This window comes from Malus sylvestris, chromosome 15 (genome assembly GCF_916048215.2).
Source record: "Malus sylvestris chromosome 15, drMalSylv7.2, whole genome shotgun sequence".
In the NCBI taxonomy this organism is placed as follows: domain Eukaryota; kingdom Viridiplantae; phylum Streptophyta; class Magnoliopsida; order Rosales; family Rosaceae; genus Malus; species Malus sylvestris.
The window spans coordinates 10,795,330-10,818,840 of record NC_062274.1 but is presented as its reverse complement, the minus strand read 5'-3'; the positions used below and the strand labels follow the sequence as shown (position 1 = coordinate 10,818,840).

The following is a 23,511-nucleotide window of genomic DNA, read 5'->3' as shown; positions in this document are numbered from 1 at the left end:
GAACAGCCAGCAGATTTGTCAGAGAAACAACGACGGTGTGGGGCGAAACCTCGAGATTTGGATGACGTGTTGCATAGTGATTGGTCCGAGCAGAAGTTAGTATAGTACAAGCAACACACGCAAGAACGGATGACTCGTCATCGAATTGATGGGCTGTCTGCTGGCTTGGAGGTCATTTTGGGCTTCGTACTGGATTTGGGCCTTTGGGCTCTTGGAATCCATGGTATTGGACTAACACCCACATCACAAGTTTATTACTAAATAATGAAGGCGTCATTTTGAATTATGGTCTAGTGGGGTCTTAGGACGGATTCTCTTTAAAAGCGAATTGGAACTTCATTTTTACTAACTCATTGTGAGGCTCAACCTACTTTCCCACTCTTTTAATGTAGATAATATCGTTTGTTAAAAAAAAACTAAATAATGAAGGTAAGCTAATTGCATGTTATTTTATGTGTTCCCACTTTTTGGAATAGTTGTTACGTGATGTACCATTTTATGATTTAGCTATAAATCGATGTATGTCACTTTTTAAGATATATTTATATAAAATAAATACATGTATTATAATTTAAGTTAAATAATAATATCACGTGACAGTGTTTTAAAATATTTCTCAAAAATGATTGAATACATGTACTTGTGGGCCAGTTTTCCAAGTTGTACACAGTAGTACTACGCCACTATACAAACATGCCTTTTGTGCGTCTGGTTTATCCAATAAAAAGTTGTATCGATTAAGCTTAATCAAATATTAGTTAATGTATTAATATTAACAACTAATCATACTCAATTCGTATTAAGCTAGAAAAGCTACACAGTAAAATGATCACTTGCTCAATATGTGTCGGCACTTTGTCACCCATTATCTTTTATGTTTTGCAAATGCATCATTTTAGTCCTTTTTGTTTTGAATTAGTCAATTTCGTGTTTTGTCAAATTTTCCGTGCCGGTCATTTTCGTTAGTGATAATGTGACACAAACGTGGAACTAGAAAACCAATCGAATTGTGTCATGTGGATTTAAATAAAATTAAAAAAAATTAAAAACCAATAAGAAAAAAAATATAAAAAGATTGATACAAAAAAATGAAACATAAAAATAGGTTGTTATCAGGGAACTTGTGTTATTGTAAAGTAAAATACAAAAGACATGATGGAATTTCGAGAGATTGTAACATGCAATTGAACGTGAATAGAGAAATGCTAACATAGAAATTTGTTACATTCCGGAAATTTTCATGAGAGAGAGAGAGAGAGAGAAAAGGGAGATGTTTCATTATAAAATTGATGTGCAATATGAAAAGTAACATAATTTTTTATTATGCAATGTCTATTCTTCTATCAATGTATTCATTCTTAAAATGTCTTTTTAGTTATGACGAATATTGAAACTTAATAAGTGGACAACACAACAGGATAATTTGAAGTGCGTAAACTTGGCTCTGATAAAAAGGTCGTACCCAGTGCACAAGGCTCCCGCTTTACGCAGGGTCTGGGAGAGGTGAATGTCGGCTAGCCTTACCCCCATTTATAGAGAGGCTGCAACCATTAAAAAAATTAATATTTCACTATAAAATCAATTTATAATAAAAAGTAATCAAACTTACTTATAAGCTGTATAAAATTATTCTCCCGATTAATATGAGATTCATTTTAAGTAGAGTGTTTTGAGAGTAGGCCGAGCAAGCAAATTTGATATATATATATATACACACACACATACATATTGCTTAATGGGAGGGATCCCTATTTTTTTTTTTAAATGAGGACACGGTCTTCACCGTTAGATTTAACTTTAATGAAATTATGTGGTTGAGATTGTATGGCTTGTGTTTTAATCTTAACCTCACAATTTTATTAAAACCAATGGGAAGCGTGTTCCCATTTTTTTAAAAAACATGGGATCCCTGCCCATAAGCAACCTGATATATATATTGTACAGTTTTACAGCAGCTGGAGAATAGTTCTCTCTATCAGTTTAATGTGGTATGGCAGAGTCAGACTAAGGCAGAGAGAGAGAGAGAGGAGCACGACGCGTTTCAAGTTCTGAGGACGTCTGTGAGTAGAAATTTTTTATTACGGAATACCGATGATATATCATGTGTTTTTATGTAAATAGTGAGAAATTTTATTTTTTAAAGTATTAACTTTTTAATATAGATATCTCACAATTTGTATAATGACACGTGATGTACTATCTATTGTGCCGGTCATATTAAAAAAATCTCTCGTCTGTGAGGTGAGGAGGTCAAATCGTGCGTGAACCACGCGTTTAAACTGTGGGACTAGGATTCTCTTCCATTCTCTAATTTTTTTTATTTTGTTTTTCTCTTTTTATAAAAAATTAATATAAAATATTAACGTGACTTAACTGTGACTGTTCAAAAATAAAAAAAAGAAGAGAAAAAATAGAGGGAAAAGAATCTTACCTGTAAACTGTGCCATGCATGCAGTCACTCACTTTATATATGTATAAAGTTTGTACGGCTTGGCATAGCCTACACTTTTGACTACTTTTGCCTTATCTCCAATTTGCCGACGTTTTGACGACTAGCGACTTAATTACATGATATGAAAACACCGTTATAATATTATACTACGACTAGTAGTTTATTTGTGATATGTCACATTGACATGCAAGTGTTTTAACTTTGTAATATTGTTGGGTAATTTCGAGGGAGGAACCGAATGATCAAGATTTTGTTTGCTTGTTTGGTTTGGTTGTTTCAACGTAAATTAATGGATTTGAACCAAAAAAAAAAACACTGTAAATTAATTGAGTAGGACGTCGGCGTGGGGGTGGGAGGGGGAGTGGGAGTGGGCGTGGCCATTGTTTCGTTTGTTTTGTTTCTTTCTCTCTTTTATGTTTGTCTGTAAGTTTTGGCCATAACGTAAAATGCGTTTTGTGGTACTTGAATTCGGCATGGAATGATAGAAAGCGACTTGGTTTTAACTTTATACAAGATGCATGGTGGTGGTGAGGAGTCATTTTCTTTCATGTTTTTTAAAAGCATATATATAGACAAGTTTAATTTGTTAATTAGGGTTTACGTGTTACCATATTTGCTTTCAGTCGATCTCAAAGCCACAACTCATGTCTCATGAGTCATGAGCATGCCATTCTTTCATATATTATTGAAGGGATGGCCACCCCTATATCTCTCTTTTCTCTTCCTGCATGCATGGTCTATAACGCATGCATACGTATGAGCATGCTTGTCTGCTTAAACGCTTGAATGTAGCGTTGGTTCGCGCGTACATGCATACAAATAATGCCGTACGTTAGAATTTGCATTTTCATTCACAAAAGAAGAGTGTTGAGTAGTTACTCAGTACTACGATCTAATAATATTCATCTTTACTTATAAGTGAATGGTTTTAGGTTTGAATCTCGTGGATAACGAATTCGATATCAAATTAGATTACTCATTGTGTGGCTAAACCAAACTCTCTCATCCCTTTAGCGTAAAATATAACGTTGTACTGAAGAAGAAAAATTGGGGAGTACGTATTTGAATGTGTAGTAGATCGTACGTCCTAATATTTAATGTCTCTCCTAAAAACTGTTTGTGGACAAATTAGTTCAGATCATATATAACACACTACTTCATGACTTGAACAGTATACAGCAACGTTAATAATTTGATGGACCGACCTATTAATTATTGTAACAACACTCTTAATTGTGTTCCAGTGGATCCCCATCTTCCCGGCTAGTGTTTTTAGGGTTATATACCCCGTAACGACTCGTAAATTGTTTGTTTTTATATTTATTTAATTTGTTCTTTGTAGCATTTTGAAGTAGGTGTATGCATGAAAGGGAACCGATCCCAATAATTTGAACCCAATAATCATTTGATTTGACTTTTTGAAATTTGATCTAACGGTTACAGTTATTATAATTTTTAGAAAAATTCTCTGTTTGTAATCGTTATATCAAATTTCAATGGTCCGTATCATTTTATCCTTAGGCTCATATTATTGGGCTCTAGAGGGGATCCGGTTCCACATGAAAGAACCTAACTCAATTTCAAAATATGTCACTTAGAACTACGGTATAATGATATTCCTCTTTACTTAAAAGTGAAAGGTTTTAGGTTCAATTCTTGATAAAGACGAATTTGAACTATATTATTACTAGCACATTGTAAGGTTTAGCCTACTCCCCTACTCTCTTAGTGTAAATAATTAGGAAAACTAATGAAAATGGCTTGAAAACTTTGAGTTTTAATGATAAGGACAAAATAAAAGGTAAAGTGAATAGTACCAGGATTGACTTTTTAGTGTAAAAATGTGGTTTTTCGTTAAAGTGAACAGTACCGGATGCTTTTCGTTAAAATTCCCTAAATAATTTTGTTTGTTCAAAACAAAAAAACCTCAATTTCAAAATATAAATTATCGATCCTTTTTAAGGTCTAATAATTAATTGTTTTTACGTAAACTAGTAAAGTGTAAATAAAGGGCTTTAAAATTTATATTTAGCAATTGATGGCTTGGGTCAAAACTAAGATTCTCATAAGTTTAGTTTTGTTGTTTTATCTATATTCTTTAAGCAAAAAACACTTTTGAGTTTTTGTTAACCGCTTGCGCTTTTGTAGAAAATATCAAGGGACAGATTTGTGACACTCATCTTTTGTAATTTATTTCAATTATCCGATTGGTCTACATTTTATAACATTATTGATAGATCATCTCTATAAAAAAATCAGACAAATCGAAAATCAATGAAGGAAATGAACGAATACGGTTTTGTAAAGAAACACTAAATTTAATCTAATGGTCATATGGTTTTAAATTTTGAATTTTTTTTATATGATCTTTAAAATGCATTACAGAGTGAACCTTACAAAAACGTATATAAAAAATTGTATAAAAAAATATGCCAAGAAGAGTACACACACACATATATAATATATTTGTATATATAGATATATTAAATCCCGCAACTACTTTAGTATCAATGTATATATAGTTTGGCAGCGTTACGGGTATAATGGAAGATATATATAGCTACTAAAAGCCACCACCGGATGGTCCCAACAAGTAGTCTATGATCCATTATCCATACCAAATTCTGAAGGCTGCCAAAAACTTTTTCATTTACCTTTCCATTTTTGTTTATTTTTTAGGATATTATTGATGATACATTACCGACATGAAAAAAAATAGAGGACAATATGCAAGGAAATAGGGTGGCAAATTCTCAGTCAAACCAAAATGGTAATTTTTGGTTTGACTTGATTTGGGGCCTCACATTTACGATTTAGTTGTCACCCTTTACTATTTATTTATCATCTTATAAATTGATATTTTTAATATAACTAGCATATGCCTACAATTTTTTTTAATACATCCATATTTTTACATTAATAGAATAGGAAGTTCGGTTAAGCTACATAATGAAAATCCTAATTTGGTATCGAATTCGCCATCTACGAGGTTCGAACTTAAAACCTCTCATTTCAAAGTGAAAAAAAATATTACCAGACTGTAGTACTGAGTGTTATCTACCTACACACTTCTTTTTTTTGTGTGTTAACGTTTTATATTTTGTTTTTAAAATGGGGAGGGAGAGAGGGAGAGAGAGAAGGTGGGAATGGGAGTGAGAAGAGAGGTTTTTATTGTTTTTTTCAAAATTTTAGTATTAGATATATGCTAAAATTAGGTAATGCTTTAATAAAAAAAACAACAAAATTTAATTTAATTTTGTGAAACTACAGCCCATAAATTTTTTTTTATAATAAAAGACTAAATAGTCTTTTTTCCGTCTTTTAGTTGAATTTAGTTAAGATATTAGAGATTAGAATGTTTATGCAATGGGGCTCCATATGTGTTTAAAAGGGAAGAGATCCCCTCCGGATCTCTCCCACCAAGTCCTAGGGATCCGAAGATCCGGACCATTGAAATTTGATCAAACGAGTAGAATTATTATAATTTCTAGAAGGCCTTCTGTTTGTAACTATTGAATCAAATTTCAAGGGTCCGAATTGCCGGATCCTGAGGACTTGATGTGAGAGATCCGAATGAGATCTCTTTCCTGTTTAAAATTGCTAAAGATTGTTAGGTTGATGATTAAACTATATTACCATAAACAAAATAAGCAAAATAATACTGGATGCGTTCACTTTATATGAAAGAATCTAAGGAGAATTTGTGTTTATTCTTACAAAGAAGATTTTAAAAGCATAAATAAATACTTTTTAAACAAAGATACGACCCCACTCCACTCCAATTGATGTTGTTTAACTTTATTTGTCTCGATAAAAAGCTTAGATAATGTAATGCCTGATTAAACTATCATCAAACGCAGATTAACAAACAAAAGTTTTGCTAATCATTTTGGTTTTTGTAACACCAGAAAAATATTAATGAATATTCAAAAATCGAAAAGCCTCACCTCACCTCACCTCACTCCTCCTCAGCCTCTCCGCCCAAGACACCACGGTGCACCAGTCACCAGGTGGTGAGGTGGCCACAGGCAGGCACCCAGTGGAGAAACGTCCCCCTCGCACTAAAGATCCGTGGGATCCCCTCGTCCCCTCATAAAAAGGCTTTTCCCTTCTTTCCTTCTATCTCAGTTACCAGTGATCAGTGACACTGTGACAGTACCAGAACAAGCTCAAAATTTTACCACTTTTCTCAAGTTGTGCAACCTTCACTAAAATCTACTTGCTTCCGAAGCAATGATTTAACGGTTAAAATTTTCACGATATAAGATAATTGGGAGTATTTTAGAAAAAGTTTGAGATGTGAAAAGATAAGAAAAGAAAAATGGTAAAACAGCTAATGCAAATGTGGAATCCTGAATCTTCAGCAGTGCAGTGAGCGAGTTGTGTGATAATTGCAAGAATCTTTCACACAATGGCACAGCCAAAAGAAAACTCCAAATCCCAATAAAAGCTAGGCATTTCAGTCTCTTACAAATTTTAATCTCTTTCTCTCTCTACTCTCTCCCGCTCCCTACTGCAGAGAAAATATTTTCATTGTGACCGAAACACAATTGATACATCACATGTTTTAATAGAAATGATGAGAAATTTTATTTTTTAAGATATTAACTTTTTAGCATATATATTTCATCATTTATATAATAACAAATGATGTATCATCTCGTGTACCGTTCATAAAAAAATCTCTCTACTGCAAGCTATCGTCTTTACCTTTCTTCTCTGAGTTTACAGGCTCATAATTATCACCTCCACTTTTCTTACCGTATTTCTCTCTCTTTCTCTCTCTTTCTCTCTCTCTCTCTCGCTCCCTCCATAGGTGAAAACTGAAAGCGAAAGGAGTAGTAGGTCACTGTAATGGCCTGAAATCTGGACAACTACCATTCTCTTTTGTTTCTTCTGCTCACAACCGCCACCGCCACCGCCATAACCATGTAGACTCTTTACCCCTCTCTTACTCTCTCTCTCTCTAGCTCTCAGAGCTACAACGTTCTTTTCCTACAACAAAGCACTGTAAAATAAAGACGCTTTTGAACTCCAACCACCACAATGCCACCTCTCAGTCTGCTGATGATCCTCTTGCTCACGTTGCTCTACTTCACCACCACCGCCACTTGTTACCGCCACCTCCTCCACCAGCCCCTTTTCCCCTTAGAGTCTTCCCCTCCAACCCAACCTCCATTCTTCTCTCCCCAGTCCCACCCAACCCAAATTCCCAAACTACCCTTCTCTTCCTCCTCCTCAACCCCTCCCCTAAAACCTTTCTTTCCCTCCTCCTCCTCTCACTCCCCACCGCCCCCTCCCTCCCCTACTTCCCTCACCTCCTTCCCCGCCAACATTTCCTCTATCCTCTTACCCAAAAACTCCTCCTCCTCCTCCTCTTCCCACCGCCACGTCATTGCCATCGCCATCTCTGTTTCTGTCACTGCCTTCATCCTCATCGCCTCCGCCGCTGCATTTCTGTACTACCGTCGACGCCGGCAGCCTAACCCTACCATACCCGACGATAAGGCCTCCAGAAACGACAGTCTCCGTCTGTTCCCGCCAAACACCGCCTCCTCCGACGCGGTTCACAATCATCGTAGTAGTACGCCCAATACCAGCAGAGAGTTCCTCTACCTCGGAACCTTAGTTAGTCCCCGACAAGGAACCGACGAGGAAAACGTTGCGAACACGAGCAATGCGGGCTTGGCGTTCGGGGTGTCGAGCCACTCTGCCTCGCCGCCGTATCAGAGACTGGGCTCGCCGGAGCTGAAGCCACTTCCGCCACTTCCCAAGCACAATTGCAGACGGAGCTTCAAGAATTCCCAACTGGGTTCCGATGATGATGAAGAGGAGTTCTTTTCCCCCAGAGGGTCTTCCGCGAGTCCCAAACATGGTAGCGGAAGAATAACAAGCCCTGACAGAGTGTTTAAAGCCGTCGATGGCGTAAACATCGGAAGTAGAAGCTTCAATTCGAGAACTGCGTCATACCCATGTTCGAAATCTGCTTCCCCAGCAAGTTCTTGGTCTCACACGGTCTCGCCGGCGTTGAATTTGAGCCCCAGAAGCTTGAAATCGAAGTCGCCGGACTTAGTAATCAATTTCTCAGCTCCGTCGCGGCCTCCTCCGATACCAGTGTCATCGTCCCCATGCTTCTCTTCGTCGTCCTCAAGAAATTCTGACCTTATCGGGCTGAAGAACCACTCTCCAGAGATAAATAAGAGTTTTGTTCCGGTAAGACTTCCACCTCCGCCTCCGCCACTGTCACCACCGAGGTTTTGGGAAGCCCCGGCGGGTCCAAGTCGCAACACAGGGCCACCGGTTCTTATCACTCCTTCCCGGCCGGCTGTGCCTCAGAATTCGGGACCCATTTTGGCGGGTGAAAGTTCAGAGAGCAACGAGATGGTGGAAAAGAATGATGAGACTCCAACAAAGCCAAAGCTGAAACCTTTACATTGGGATAAAGTTAGGGCCAGCTCAGACCGCGCCATGGTGTGGGATCACTTGAAATCCAGCTCTTTTCAGTAAGACAAGAACAAACTCTTGGCCGTTTCTTTTCTGTCGATTTCCGGCGCTAAAAGTCGGATCCTTTAGCTTTTTGTTGCATTTGCCTTTTAGTGAATTTTGTGTTGCAGGTTGAATGAGGAGATGATTGAGACATTGTTTATGGTAAACAATTCGGGTTTGACACCGAATGACAATGTCCGGCGACAGATTCTTCCTTCTGTGAATCAGGAGAACCGTGTGCTTGATCCGAAGAAGTCTCAGAACATTGCAATTTTGTTGAGGGCGCTTAATGTTACCATTGATGAAGTCTGTGAAGCGCTTTTGGAAGGTAAGTAGTGATATTAGATGCTTGCTTATTGCATTTTGTCCAATTTTAACATGTTCATCTTGAATTAGTGATGTTGCACATCGCAATTCAAGTTCCGAAATGAAGTTTGATTGAATTTGTTTGCATTTATATGAACTTTTGTAAATTTTGCAAGCAGGTAATTCAGATGGACTTGGGACAGAACTTCTTGAAAGTCTATTAAAGATGGCTCCAACCAAAGAGGAAGAACGGAAACTAAGAGAGTTCAAAGATGAATCACCTTTTAAGCTTGGCCCAGCTGAGAAATTTCTGAAGGCGGTGCTCGATATACCTTTCGCGTTTAAGAGGGTGGATGCAATGCTCTACATTGCCAATTTTGATTCAGAAGTAGATTATCTGAAAAGGTCTTTCGAGACTGTGGGGGTAAATCTTGTAGTCTCTTTTTACTTATCATTCGACGGTGCAATAATATCTATTTTGTTGATTCATTCTCATCCTCAAATATCTTGTTGGAGGTAGCTAATGAGCATCTATCTGTTTAAATTCAAACCCTCCTGTCGTTGATGATGGGCAGAAAGACTTGAGTTCATGCCTCATGATCTTTATACAAATAAAAAAGTTGAACAGTTAAAAAGTATTATTTTTTGGGTGCCTTCCCTCTTTTATTTTAAAATTTTTGTACAAAGGAACTGATTTTGAACTATGTTCAGTTTATTGTCGTGTTTGGTTCTGGTCATCTTCTCTTGGTCACTTTCCACTTCCAGTTCCAGTTAATCCTTTTTCGATTTTCGTTATGGTCCAATCAATTTAACTATTAGTGCTAATCCTAGCCAGTTAATTCTGTCTCGTGTTGTACGCTGTTCAGGATGCGGATTTTTTTTCATCATCTTGTTCTTGAAATCTGATTAACGTGGTTTAAAGAACTTGGTGATTGTTACAACTGTGGGCATTGTGCTGCTCAAAAGGATGATTGGCCTGTCTGCTGTATTCAACATCTCTGTTTACCCTATCGTAGAAGCTGACTGTATACAGAAAACTAAGAGAGTTCAGTAAACATGTTTATATGATTGCAAAAAATGAGTTCTCTGTCTTATTTTATGGTGTGAATTATTGTATTAATTGTAATTCATGTTACTGAACTCTTTCAGTCATCTTAAGTAATGTCAATTTCATAGGCCTAAACGAAAGTGATGTAGTTTTCCTTGCAATTCATATTTACATATGCTTCTCAACTTTGCCCGAGTTATTCTGCATAAATATTACCAGCTATTTCTGATATAACTCCCTTAATACAGGCAGCTTGCGAAGAATTAAGGAACAGCAAAATGTTCCTGAAGCTTCTTGAAGCGGTGCTCAAAACTGGGAACCGGATGAATGTTGGCACTAACCGTGGCGATGCCCATGCCTTCAAGCTAGACACACTTCTCAAGCTTGTAGATGTGAAGGGAACAGATGGGAAAACTACTCTCTTACATTTTGTTGTGCAGGAAATCATCAGAGCTGAAGGTTCTCGTCTCTCAGGCATGAATCAGAATCAAATAGCTGAGGAAAGCCAACAAACTTCCTTCCGGGATGATGTCGAGTTTAGGAAGCTTGGCCTGCAAGTTGTTTCAGGATTGAGTGGGGAGCTCACCAGTGTAAAGAAGGCTGCTACGATGGATTCAGATGTACTTAGCAATGAAGTTGCAAAAATTGCTGCTGGAATTACGAAAATAGCAGAAGTTGTAAAATTGATCGAAGGCAGTGCATCGAAGGAGAGTAGCAAAAAGTTCTTCGAGTCCATGAGCGGGTTCTTGAACAAGGCAGGGGAAGAAATTGTAAGGATTCAAGCTCAAGAGAAAGTTGCATTCTCTATGGTAAAGGACTTAACAGAATATTTCCATGGGAACTCGGTAAGGGAAGAAGCTCATCCCTTCCGAATTTTCACGGTGGTGAGAGATTTTCTTTCTATTCTAGATCAGGCGTGCAAGGTGGTCGGAAAAGTTAATGAAAGAACTATAGTTGGGTCAGCCCGTCAATTCCCCAGGGTTCCGAATGCAACCCTTCCACCGTTTTTTCCAGAGCTCGGTGCAAAGCAGCATTATGGTTCCTCGGATGATGAAACCGTGCTTCGACATAGTGCTTGATTTTACGCTGGCTGGAGCTTTTGATGGATTGATTACCGTTTTAGGTTAAGCACCCTGCCTTGTACTTTATATATAATACACAAGATTTTGGATTTGTTCATCTTGTGTAATATATATTGAGGAAATTAGATCAGAAGATGTAATAAGTTGTAGCAGCACAATATTTTGGTCTGATGTGTAAATTTATTTAGTTATATTTCCAGCTTGTGGTTCACCAACTGCAGATTTATTTTTTATTTTTTATTTATTCCCAATTCTCTCATCCATTGCATTTGATTTTTGAAATATTATAGTTAAATACAAAATGTGCAAAGATTATTGATGCTCTGCTCAAATTTACACAAAAATGTCTTCACTTGACTGGAGGATTTCCACTGATGCTTGCCTTCCCTCCTTGCCAAGTTCACAATGCAGCAAACTGGGAGTTCTCAGCATCCATTCGTTCAATCACCCGCCATGCTTCCTCTTCCGTAGAAGGAACTACATTTCGAATCCGGATCCCATCCTTCATGGCTTCAGGAGGGACAGAGAATGTGAAGTAGAATTTGTTTGATACCTGCTCAAACATATAGCAGACATAAAACGAAATTTAAGTATCTACATGTTCCCAGATCGAAGCCTTAGTAAAGCAGGGAAAGGATTTTCCTTTTGTAATTCCTACGGACAGCATTTCATCTTTCGTACAATTTGAGATACGATATCTGCCTGGAGAAATTTTTTTACAGAGATGAGAGAAAATGGCGATGAATAGATTCATTTGAAAGGCTTGGTGGAAAAGCTGCCTTCAGAATGTTGTTGCTAACTCAGGTACTCACCTCACTGGACCTAAGCTCAGGCTGTGTAACATGAGCAACGACTTCCACATTTATTAGAGGTTCAGCTGGGTTCTCAAGTTCTGTATAGAGAACACAAGACTTCAACCGGAGAAAGTTTCCTACATCGACCTGCATCAGCAAAGTAAATATCATTAATCCCCCAAAACCAGACCATTATTTGGTGTATCAGTGTATCAGTTCAGTTTGTATTCCCAGATACTATTTTCTAAATCATTCTTTTGCTATGTGGAGGGGCAGTTGACAAGTTGCAATCTAACCACATGAAGTTTAACAAGGGAAGAACACAACTCAATATCAGATTAAAAGGTTATCCAAGCCATGATCACATACAAAGAGAATAACAAGACTGCAGATTAACTTTGGATGCGGCATTTACTAATAATTAACCGAAGACAATATGTCATTCCATTCTTGCGTTACAATTCGGTATATACACAACCATATTGGACTCCTATTAGTAGAAGGGAACTGAGTGACATATTCCCCGAATCAGATAGGGGAAAAACAAAGAAACCAATAGCAAGAGCTCATGTTTGCTCATAGTACAATCAATAAGTGCGATAGTTTTCAATCATAAACTAATGTGTTTATTTATATCCTGTGCTATCCTAAAATGATACTTATTCAGCATGATATGTCTCTAGACAGACAGAGAATTAAAACAATGCTCATGGTACCATTCCAGTTGGATTATAAGATATTGATAGGTAATAGGCTCAGTTACTTACAGGTCTAACAAAATCAACATGATCAACTTCCAGGAAGTGTGGTGCTACACCAGCAAATGCATATGTTGTTGAGAAGGCAATTTCAAATGCTCTTCGCATCAAAAATCCTCCAAAGATCCGACCATGGATGTTCCTCTGCTGTGGCTGGCAAATAAAGGAGTTCTGGAGGCAAGTATCCCTTATTAGAATGCTGTCTCGGTCTGCCAGTGCTGGCATGTCACAGAAAACTCGACCTTCGGCTAACAGGGCGTTGAGTCTGTCTGTGTCCTGGTTTTCTGTATCTGTTTTACGTTCAGCTCTCTTCTTTTTCCTCATTTTATTCCTCTTATCTGCTTCTTCCCAGAGCAATTTTTCTCTCTCTGTCTCAGGCGATATCTGGTTAACCGGAGCTGATTTTCCAGACTTAGAATCACGGGCTACAAATGTGAAGTTTGCAACAAGAGCAGCAGACTCTGATGTGTAAGAGGATCCTGCAAGTCAAGTTTCGATAGTCAGCACATGATAAATAAATCTGATATATTTTAGCAACAAGAAACTACAATATTTGGTTATGTAAACTTCAGTACCCTGCAAAGATTGAGTCACTTCCAGCTGAATCTCCATGGATGACTTCCCAACCCATACGACAGCACCGCCTATATTCAAATCCGTGTCGACAAGGATAGGTTTTTTCATAACCATCTTGTCAACAGAAGCAGTCACCAATAGCAGAGGCCTTCTCGTGCCATCTTCATAGCAGCAGTGCTGGTCAAGTTAAGAAAAACACCAGGATCATTTTTAAAGAAGTGGCAACACTCATTTACAAATCGAACTAAAAATATAACTCGTTACAGAGAAGGCTTATTCGTGCTAGCCTCACAAACCAATGCTACACATTTCGAAAAGTTCAGGCATTTACAAATCTAACAATTTAGTTAGAGGATTAAACCGAAACTTGGGTAAAGATATAGTTCATGGACTAATGCTTCAATTTACTAAAGGAACCATTTAACCAGCTTTTCTTAACAATCCAAATTCCAAACCTGCAAAAAACAAACAAATACTTACTCTCAATTGCAAAATCTAATAATGCAGTTCGAGGATCGAATTGAAATTTGGGTAATAGTTCTGGGACTAATGCTTCAATTTATTCAAGAACAAAAACCGAGTTATCAACTGTTTGTTTTCCCTACCAATCCGAATTAATGCTTCAATTTATTCAAGAACAAAAACCGAGTTATCAACTGTTTGTTTTCGCTACCAATCCGAATTCCAAACCCGAAAGAAATCAAACAAAAACATACTCCATTGCAGCAAGAATTGAACAAATCTTTTAAATAATTGACTTAAATTGGTACCTTGAATGCAATGGTTCCAGCAAGAGCATCGAGATCCTCAAGCAATTTCCCCATCCTAATCCCATTCCAGGGGTTCCTGTACTGCTCTCTCAGTTTATAATCAGACGAAAACTTGTACAGAATACTGGTCCTGCTCTGCGCTGGAGTCCTTGCCACCAATTCACTCTGCGGAGGCGCGTCACTCAGTGCATCCCCATACATTTCCGATCTCGCTTCCCACAGGGCATTTGTGACAGGCGAGCTGTACATTCCAGGCCACAAACTGATCGGTTTTCGAATGGAAGAGCCGGCATCGATGGGCTGCGAACTGTCGTAGGATGAAGTGTCGGTGGAAACAACCGGCATTGGCTGAGAAGGGTCTGAATTTGCGGCTGAGAAGGGCCTGGTTTGAGTGAATGGCGGCGGAATAGGACCGAAAGGTGGGATTTTGAAGGTGGGTTTGGGGTGCTGTATGGGATTTGGTATGTGGGTAGTGGGTGATTCAGGTGGGTATGGTGAGGAAATTGTTGGGTTTGGATTTGGAGTGAGAGTGAAGTAGGAGGCGAGTGATTGGAAGGATGAAGATTTGGAATTGGGGGTGAAGAGGAGGTGGGGAAGTGGTTTTCTGAGTGGTGTCATGGTGGTTCTATGTGTGGAGAGAGAGAGAGAGAGAGAGAGAGAGAGAGAGAACGTCAGTCACATTCTGTGCGTACTGGAATAGGGAGGAAGGAAGGATCCGTTCCACTTTTGTAGCTGCAGGATGCTAATTTCTGGTAACTAGTACGATCGCCGCGCGAAATGGACGTGTTGGCGTTGGCGGCTTAAAAAGTGTTTTTATGATTTAAAAATATAAATATTGGGTCGATTTTTTTATTTTCTAAACCAAGCGCTCTTTTTTTGGTCAATAAATCAAGCGTATTCAGAAATACTTTAATTTGTTTAAAAGTATATTTGGTTATTTGAGTTTGTTTGGATGTGTTTTAAAATGATTGAAAGAATTTTTAGGGAAAATATTTTTAGGTTTCAAAAGCACGTAAAGTGTTTTTTGCAAGAAGCACCAGTTATGTGCTTCTTGAAGGAAGCACTTCAAGTGTTTTTCTATAATTTGCTTGCATTTTTACTAAGAATTGGTTCAAAAAATATTTTCATAAAAAACGCTTTTAATAATTTTAAAAGTACATACAAACGACAACACAGACTCTAATTTTTTTATAATTTACGAAAAGTAGAATTTGGCTTCTGATGCATACGCAGCAGGTAGAAATACTGCGATAGTCAATTAATCTAACACACAAGAAATAGTTAAAAGGACGAAGAATTGAAATACAAAGCTTCAATGCATGCGTTTACTACTTGAATTATAAATTTCTTGCAAAGAAACATATATTCAATGCATGTTTTATTTATTTATTTTTTATGGTGAATAATGCTAATTAACGTGATTATGTCCACGTCTGCAACTGCGGTTTTGACCCAGGCAAAAATAACGAAAAAAAAAAAAAAAAAAAAACTTGGTGGATGCAACAATAAGGCCCAATCACGGAGGTTGGAGGTGGGCTTACAAAATACACCCCAAGGTCCAAAATTGCCACCCTCATATATAAAGCTCTGTTGCAGTGAGGGCTTGCCGGTTAAAGTTAATCTCCCTCTCTCGCGCTCTCTCAAAAGTTGAAGCACCGGCAGCGGCAGCAGCACCAACAAAGGTGAGTGCTTTGATCCGTGTTATATTTCACACCATTTTTGTTTCCTCTTCTTTTTGTCTCAGCTGTTATGTCAACTACTCCTTATGATTTTTCAGTTTACAGATTTAAGGGATTTTCTGAACTTGCCCATTTTAGGGTTCTTGAAATTGAGCTATTGCCTGGATAAAGGTTAATTTTGAGATGCTTGTGACGATGAAAATGCAAAATTGGATAAACTCTGTAGCAGCATAAATGTGTTAAAGGACTTTTTTTGCGGAGAGTTTGTTGATTCCTTGGGTTGGGTCTGGCTCTTTTGATCTTCTTTTATTTTTTATTGAAAAAAAAAAAATGGTTATCCTTTGCTTGGGTACTTAATTTACATGGCTTGTTTCAAAGGCGTATACTTTATAATCAAAAGGATTATTCTTTTAGCACCCTTTGAGGTGTGGAATCGAGTAATTCTTCCAGAAAATAATTTGGAGGCTTATGTAGACCTGTAGACTTGATGCTCGTTACGCATCTCACGTTAGGTCATAGATAGTGTCTGTGTTAGCGTTAGAGTTAATCATCTGATACCAACAAGCTAAAATTCTTTGTTTGGATGGTCTTGTGTAAGAGTCACCCGGTTTGGTGAAGAACGTATTTACTGTTTTTTGCAATGCGATGATTGGTTGATGTGTCTGTTCGTCTCAGCAGCTCCGCTTTTGCAGTTCTTTCGGATATGTACTAGTAATTCATCATGATGGAGGTTTCTTGTCTTTCTGAGTTGTTGTCTTCTTTAGTGTTTGAATTTGGTTGGTTATGATTTGATATCATTTCAGGAGGTGCGAGCAGTTAAGATTTAGGATAGAAAAAATGAGTGGAGGTGGAGAGAAAGGGACAGGAACCACAAAAACTCCAGCAGATTTCCTCAAGTCAATTCGTGGGCGACCGGTTGTTGTAAAACTGAATTCTGGTGTTGACTATCGAGGTCTGTTTCTTTATTTCTTTTTTCATGTCTATTGATTTTTCTTTTCTCGCCTTTTCACTCTTGTTTTGTTGTATTATCTGGGATCAACATATTATCGACAAAGTTTGCAAGGTTATTTTATGTAGTAGGATTCAAGCTGAAGGGACCAGTTGTTTTGATGTCTTAAATTTCTTGTGCAGGTATCCTTGCGTGTCTGGACGGGTATATGAATATAGCAATGGAACAGACCGAAGAATATGTCAATGGACAGTTGAAAAATAAGTATGGCGATGCTTTTATTCGTGGAAATAATGGTAATTATCGAAGCATTATCTCTTTGTTTTTCTCTTTAGTGTTGCCTCCGCGAGAAAATAATTGGATTTTTGTATATTTGCATTAATGCAGTTCTATACATTAGTACGACGAAGAGAAATGTAGCCGACGGGGCTTAATTGTGATGTTATGAAGCCATGTAGATCATCTGCTGCCATGCTTTATGCAGTTATATTGTAATGTAAGCTTACATGGGATCATTCATGAGAAGGAAACAGAACTACTCGACTCGATACATTTTTTACAGTATCTGTTTTGGTAACTGTTATTTTGATGTGAATTCTTAATATTCTGATTTAAGTCTGGCTTCCAGGGATGATGATTCTATAAGTCTCCTTCAACGAAGATTACGGCGTTGCTTCACAGAGTTTCTTTGCTAGTTTATGCTTGAGGTCGACTTTTTCTACGCATAACGTTGTAAGACTTTCTGTATCAAAATGACATGGTCATCATCCAATTGAAATATCTTGGCTTACAAGAACTGCAGTGAGAGCTATTGACTAACAGCGTCGGATGTTTATTACATTTATTCGACCCCAAAAGAGAGACGATTCTTGGTACAATTCCCTTGGTTTACATTCTTGACACATTGCTTTAGTGAATGAGGATGGGTCTTTTTTGATACATTTTGCTTTTGAAACACAAGAGGTCATGAAAAACGTGAGCGCCAACCTGAGATAGGTCCCAGGGTATCCTTTGCTGCTACCACTTTACTCACCAACAGCGTCCATTTAGCCTCGTCTTTCTTGGTCTGCTGCTGCATTTTTTCCTTCAAATGCCTGAAACCACAAGAAGTGTAGTCATGACGATGACGACTCCAACCATCAAACCCGAGTTGCGTCATTCCCTAACATGACAAAGTAAAATACAACTCCGGCAGTAACAATATTGATCAGAGGTCGTGACTGGGACGGTGTAAAGTGGGGATATGATGGTGCCATAGAACCATTTCAGTAAAAAATTTCAAAAACCTTTCAAAGGGTAGTACTGACCAAATGCAGACCAAACATAAACTCAAATTCCAGTTTCTTACCCTGAAAACGTAGGGCAAAGAAAGAAGTGCAAGTGGAATTCTAATGCGTACCTACACAAAGGGACCTTGCATGATTCAGGGTCGTTGCAAATACGAGAATGCAGTTCAAGAAGCTGCCACATGCGTTTGCAGTGACCACATCCACCAGGAACCCGGGCTTTACAGCTGGAGAAATGACGAACTAAGGTCTCAAGCCCCTTGCAAGCAGGAAAACCACAGGCCACTTGGCTTCCCTTAAACACCTTGTCACGGGGACCTATAGTCCTACATCCATCCCTGCATATGTGAAGGAGGGCTTCCATTGCCTCGTACAGTTGCAAGTACACTTTTTTCTCTTCCTTTTTCTTCAACCTCTCTTCTTTCCTCTAGCACAAAAATTTGAATCCATGATCTTAAAATTAAATGAGATATCATCTCGAAACCTAACATACATGTATTTTTTGTTTCTTCCCCCAACAAATACAGAGGTAAGGTAAGATATTTGAAAAAGGAAGAAAAACTAGCTTACAGAATCTGCTTCAACAACAAACTCTAGCAGCTCTTGTTCAAGTGCAGGATAAACTCGCTTCATCACTTTCCAGCCTTCGGTTGATGATATGGCTTTAAAGTCCTTCACAATCATGCGTACACAAATTAAGGATAGCCGCGGTGCATCACAGTTCCTCGCCAATTGAAGCACATCGACAACATTTTCTTTCGTAATCCATCCCTGCTCAAGAATACATATGCAAACTCTTTTCAATGATGGAACTGAGTAGGAGTGTGACAAAACCAACAGATGGAGAACAAATTTCTTCATCTCTTCCTTTTCATAGCTGCATAGGAGACACGAGAAAATGTTTCACGAAATTTGGCTAGAATAAGAAATTAAGAATTAAAAAGGGAAGGGAATCTAACTGAACAACATAGCTCCAACATACCAGGATGAGTAAAGAAAACGAATGAATGTATAGACTGCTTCATACGGTACCCCAGGAATCTTAATGTATCTCATACAATTTTTAGCTTTTGATTGCTGCAGGAATTTACCGAGCACCGGTGACGCAACAGTCTGCATATTCAACACAAAAAGAAACTTTCTAGCCACATCCTGACCTAGAAATTTCATTCAGGATTTCCAAAGGAATAAAATTGTGGGGTCAATTCAGATAACTTACCAGAACACTAGAATGGACTGGAATACACGATCCGTCCTCTGTGCAAATATAGACATCAGCACCATATGCTTCTTTAAAAAGCTTGTCCCATGTATCCAGTGTTTCATCTGGGACATAGCAACGCTGTGAAAGCCTTTTGAAGTGCTTATTTTGTGTATATGCTTTACTAGGGACAGGAGGTGGTTTTGGGATATTATGGCTACAGGACATAGAAGAGGTTGGGTCTTCCAGAACAGGTAAAATGTCGTCTGGGTTCTCTTCCTCTATACTTATATTGAAAGATCCAGAAAAGGTTTCGCTAGTTGAGGACGGCCAGGGTGAGTCAAGAGTAGGTGAAGCCATCGGCTATTGTGGTTTATCTAAAATAACTATAAGAAAAAAGGTATGATAGAAGATCTGCACAAAAAAAAAAAAAAAACGAGCTTAAGACACGCTCTAAATAGTTTTCAATGTTCTAACACAAATTGTAATTACACTAAGATGAAACAGCGCATGGAATATATCTCCTACAATACTTAATAACAAAAGATATTTCGGAAAAAATGATCTACTTATAGGTATGGCTTGAATGGTATCTCATGGTTGGATCCTAACATGAAAATCCACTAAACAAGTAATGTCAACAACTGCAAACGAAAGAAAGAAAAGACTTTGATGCCTCATATAGGAAAAGAATAAATTGCAGAAGCCGTATTGACTGCTAAAATTACTTGTGAAATGGAGGAACATTAGAAATTTCTTTTGTGCCAATCTCAAAACCGGCGATGCAGGAAAGATATGTTCCCCAAACCAGAACGACTGCTAAAATTAACAAGAAGATGGTTGAAAACACTTTGGTTATACCTTACATGCTCCAGTTTACAGGAAACAAGGCATCAACGAATCTAGACACGAATGTAAAAGTTTTTAACTTCAGCCGTACCGTGGATATATTTCTTAATCCCAAGTATGATAACAACACTAATTAAAAAGTAATCGTACTCGGTAAGCAAAAATTAAAATAACACATCTGAGACAAATGTCTAAACTTGCTCGTGCAACGCTGATTTAATTATTAAAATAAGACACAAGAGACTGAGAAAAGGGCCGAAAGGCTGATCCCAGTGGGTTCGGTTCGGTTTTTTGCCGAAAACAGAACCAAAATTACTATTTCATCCGGTTCAGTTTTTTGTTTGCTTAGGATTTTTCGACTTCGGTTCGGGTTTTTTTCATTTTTTAACCCACCCCTAGATCCCAAATGCACCAACTACCAGGAGGATCCCAAGGTTTCTCCAATTACATCCGTTTATCGTACATTGTACTGTCAGAAATCATTGTAAATTTTTTTATTTAAAATTGAATATAAACAGTACTTGATAAAAATTAACTGCACGATGAACATATATGATTATAAGATCCCCGGAATCCTCACAAAGAGGATCCGGCGAGGATCCTCTCTCTCTCTCCATCGACTAAACCTAATCCAATCTTCTTTCAACACAGTTTACAACATTCACATTTTTTATATATTAAAAAAAAAAAAAAAAAAAGCTAGTTGATAGGCTAAAAGTAAAGGACAAATTTTTATTCTTTTACTGTAAATAATAGAGCTAGTTCATATGCTTAGTACTATAAAAATTCACAGGAAAAATGGATTGAATGAACAAACTTTGCCAGCTAATTAACTGGATTGTATTAGTCCTAATGCCCTGTTTGGCTATCGAGAAAATTCAAGAAAATTCAAGAAAATCTGAATCATACCTTAGATAAAAAAAAGCAAATCTTCTCAGAAAAATTCTAGATTTGCGCCGATCTTCTCCACAATCCTGTCACTCATGCTAGATACACACTCAAATGCCAAACGAAGCTGAAACCAACAAAATAATCAAAAAAAATTAATGAATTAAACGAAACTGTAAGAGTCATAATAAAATTATCTCCAAAATCTACCAAAAAAAAATCAATAAAAACCTAGAGAAAACTGGGAAATTAAGAAATCACCTGGAAGAGCGATTGGATGACTGGAGGATGTGAGAAATAAGAGGGCTCGAATTCGATGAATGCGTACAGTGTTGGAAAGCGGAAAGAGATGAAGCGCACGGGATTGCAGAGGAAGAAGAAATGAGTCGGTGACAGCGACGGACGTGTGTCTTTCTTCTCCTAAAATACGAGGGAAGTTGCTGCATAAACCATACTCGTCTGTTATTTATTGCTCACTTTTTCCTTTTTTTTTTAATATTTATTTTTTTCATTTAATAAATTTATTGAGATTTTAAGTTATTCTTTGAAATTTAAGTATACTCAATCAGAATTGTAAGATAATTTATTAAAATTCTTAGAAATTCAGTTGTATTCAGTTATAATTTTAAACAAATTTATAACATTTTAGTTGTATTTAATTAGAAATTAATTTTTTTTAAATCTTAAAAGTAATGAATTGAAGAGAATTTGAAATTTTTTATAATATATTTTAAGCATTTAAAAATTTTACTAAAAATAGAAACCAATTTATTGGTTGGATATTTTTCCTTCATGAAGGGTGCTAATTTTGGTAATGAGATTCGCATCAGCGACCAACTCATTAGGAGTCAACTTCATAGTAATCGATAGGACTGAAGCTTAGCACAAGTGGATAGTAACGTCAATGCTAGTTGTTGCCGTCGTAAGGATAAGAATTTAGGGGGTAATCAGAAGTCGTTACGAGATATTTCTAAATACTCATACAATATCACGTTGTATGTAAAGTTAAATTGTATGATGTTTTGTATTTTGATTTTAAATATCTAGCGGTAAGTATTATCTAGTGAGATGTTATATTTTGAACAAAGTTGGTTATGCATGTGCATATTATATAAACACTCTTTCTAAAATCTAGAAATGCCAAAATTGTTCGTTAGAAATTTTATGAATCCCCACAATCCTTGCCCAATTGCCAAATATCGGGGAGTTCGTAACCACTAATTATACACATAAGTAGGGTTATTGTCAAGTATTAAAAAGATAAAAAATAGAAAGAAAATGGAAATTGTTGCGGTAGAAAGAAAATGGAAACAAAATTGGAAATTGTATTTACCCAAAATAAAAAGGAGAAATTTTTAGTGAAAAGAGCTAATTTGACAATACATTGATATTTATTACCGAGCACTTTATGCTATCATTTTTTAGCTTGATTTAATAAAAAAATGTTACATGTTTTTTTAAATTAAAAAAAATTATGACATGTTTATTTTTTTTTTTAAACAATATGAAATAAAACAAGTTATGAAATAAAATATGATAACACAACAAATTATGCTATTATTTTTTTAAACAATAAAACAAGTGTTATTTTATTCATAGACAAATTGAAATGTAAAGAGTGCCACGTGGATGGGTAGGGAGAGAACAAATGTTTGGACGGCTACGACCTACGGAGAGAGGGGGAGGAAGGGGGAGGAATAACGGCGATCAACTAGTCGGAAAGGGGTAAGGTAGAACTGACAGGATTAGAAGTTCATGAATCGTGTTCATTTATCGTATATCGTACGATCAGTTTTTATGAGGTATTGTTTGTATTTAATTTTAAATAAAAATACTTAAAATAATTTCTGATTACACGATGTACGATAAACGAATCCGATTCATGGATTCCCGAAATTTTCACAAAGAGGATTCGGCGAGGATCCGAATTCAAGACAGAATGCCGCATGGGAATGGAAAAAGATGGGGGTGGGTATGGGTATGGTAGACTACATTGTCACGGCAAGTGAACATGTGATAGAGAAGCTAACATATGATAGAGAAGCTAACATATAACTCGTGTGGAAGTGCTTTCAAAATGATTGAAAACGTTTTTAAAGAAAATATTTTTTGGTTTCAAAATCATTTCAAGTGTTTTTCCAATATTCACTTGCATTTTTATTAGAATTGATTCCAAAAATATTTTCACTAAAAGTGTTTTCAGTCATTTTAATAACACTTCCAAACGAACCCATATATTCTTGTATCATTAACATGAGATGAGACGCTAGAGTTTTGCTCTCTTAAAATCCTTATTTTTTAAGGATATGTAAGGACCAAATGCATTTTTTTTAACAAACGATATCATATGCACTAAGGGGTGGGGGTAGACTTGGCCTCACAATGAG

General features: G+C 37.1%; 4 protein-coding genes across 7 annotated transcripts; 2 read left to right on the top strand and 2 right to left on the bottom strand.

The window, feature by feature from the left end:
* Window positions 1–6,859: 6,859 nt before the first annotated feature.
* LOC126602304 (formin-like protein 2) lies at window positions 6,860–11,589 on the top strand. The gene is made up of 4 exons (XM_050269134.1): window positions 6,860–8,955; window positions 9,067–9,266; window positions 9,424–9,668; window positions 10,541–11,589. The coding sequence occupies exons 1-4, from the start codon at window positions 7,499–7,501 to the stop codon at window positions 11,369–11,371; spliced, it is 2,733 nt and encodes a 910-aa protein (XP_050125091.1). The 5' UTR covers window positions 6,860–7,498; the 3' UTR covers window positions 11,372–11,589.
* A 7-nt stretch (window positions 11,590–11,596) lies between these two features.
* Window positions 11,597–15,066, bottom strand: LOC126602309 (acyl-coenzyme A thioesterase 2, chloroplastic-like). The gene is made up of 5 exons (XM_050269138.1): window positions 14,273–15,066; window positions 13,502–13,679; window positions 12,936–13,405; window positions 12,187–12,315; window positions 11,597–11,927 (listed from the first exon to the last, which is right to left on the bottom strand). Exons 1-5 carry the CDS (start codon window positions 14,888–14,890, stop codon window positions 11,775–11,777), a joined length of 1,548 nt encoding a protein of 515 aa, XP_050125095.1. The 5' UTR covers window positions 14,891–15,066; the 3' UTR covers window positions 11,597–11,774.
* Window positions 15,067–15,898: 832 nt separating this feature from the next.
* LOC126602325 (sm-like protein LSM36B) lies at window positions 15,899–17,696 on the top strand. Its single transcript, XM_050269162.1, has 5 exons — window positions 15,899–15,954; window positions 16,755–16,903; window positions 17,083–17,196; window positions 17,288–17,396; window positions 17,529–17,696. The coding sequence occupies exons 2-4, from the start codon at window positions 16,789–16,791 to the stop codon at window positions 17,332–17,334; spliced, it is 276 nt and encodes a 91-aa protein (XP_050125119.1). The 5' UTR covers window positions 15,899–15,954; window positions 16,755–16,788; the 3' UTR covers window positions 17,335–17,396; window positions 17,529–17,696.
* A 13-nt stretch (window positions 17,697–17,709) lies between these two features.
* LOC126602314 (BTB/POZ and TAZ domain-containing protein 3-like) lies at window positions 17,710–21,566 on the bottom strand. Of its 4 annotated transcripts, XM_050269147.1 has the most exons (7): window positions 21,386–21,566; window positions 21,146–21,251; window positions 19,406–19,801; window positions 19,169–19,299; window positions 18,757–19,063; window positions 18,300–18,613; window positions 17,710–17,994 (listed from the first exon to the last, which is right to left on the bottom strand). In XM_050269147.1, exons 3-7 carry the CDS (start codon window positions 19,745–19,747, stop codon window positions 17,865–17,867), a joined length of 1,224 nt encoding a protein of 407 aa, XP_050125104.1. In that variant the 5' UTR covers window positions 19,748–19,801; window positions 21,146–21,251; window positions 21,386–21,566; the 3' UTR covers window positions 17,710–17,864. The 4 variants fall into 4 exon arrangements, with proteins under 4 accessions (XP_050125104.1, XP_050125103.1, XP_050125105.1 ...); XM_050269146.1 differs by lacking the exon at window positions 21,386–21,566 and having other exon boundaries at window positions 21,146–21,291; XM_050269148.1 differs by lacking the exon at window positions 21,386–21,566 and having other exon boundaries at window positions 19,169–19,263; window positions 21,146–21,291.
* Window positions 21,567–23,511: the final 1,945 nt, after the last annotated feature.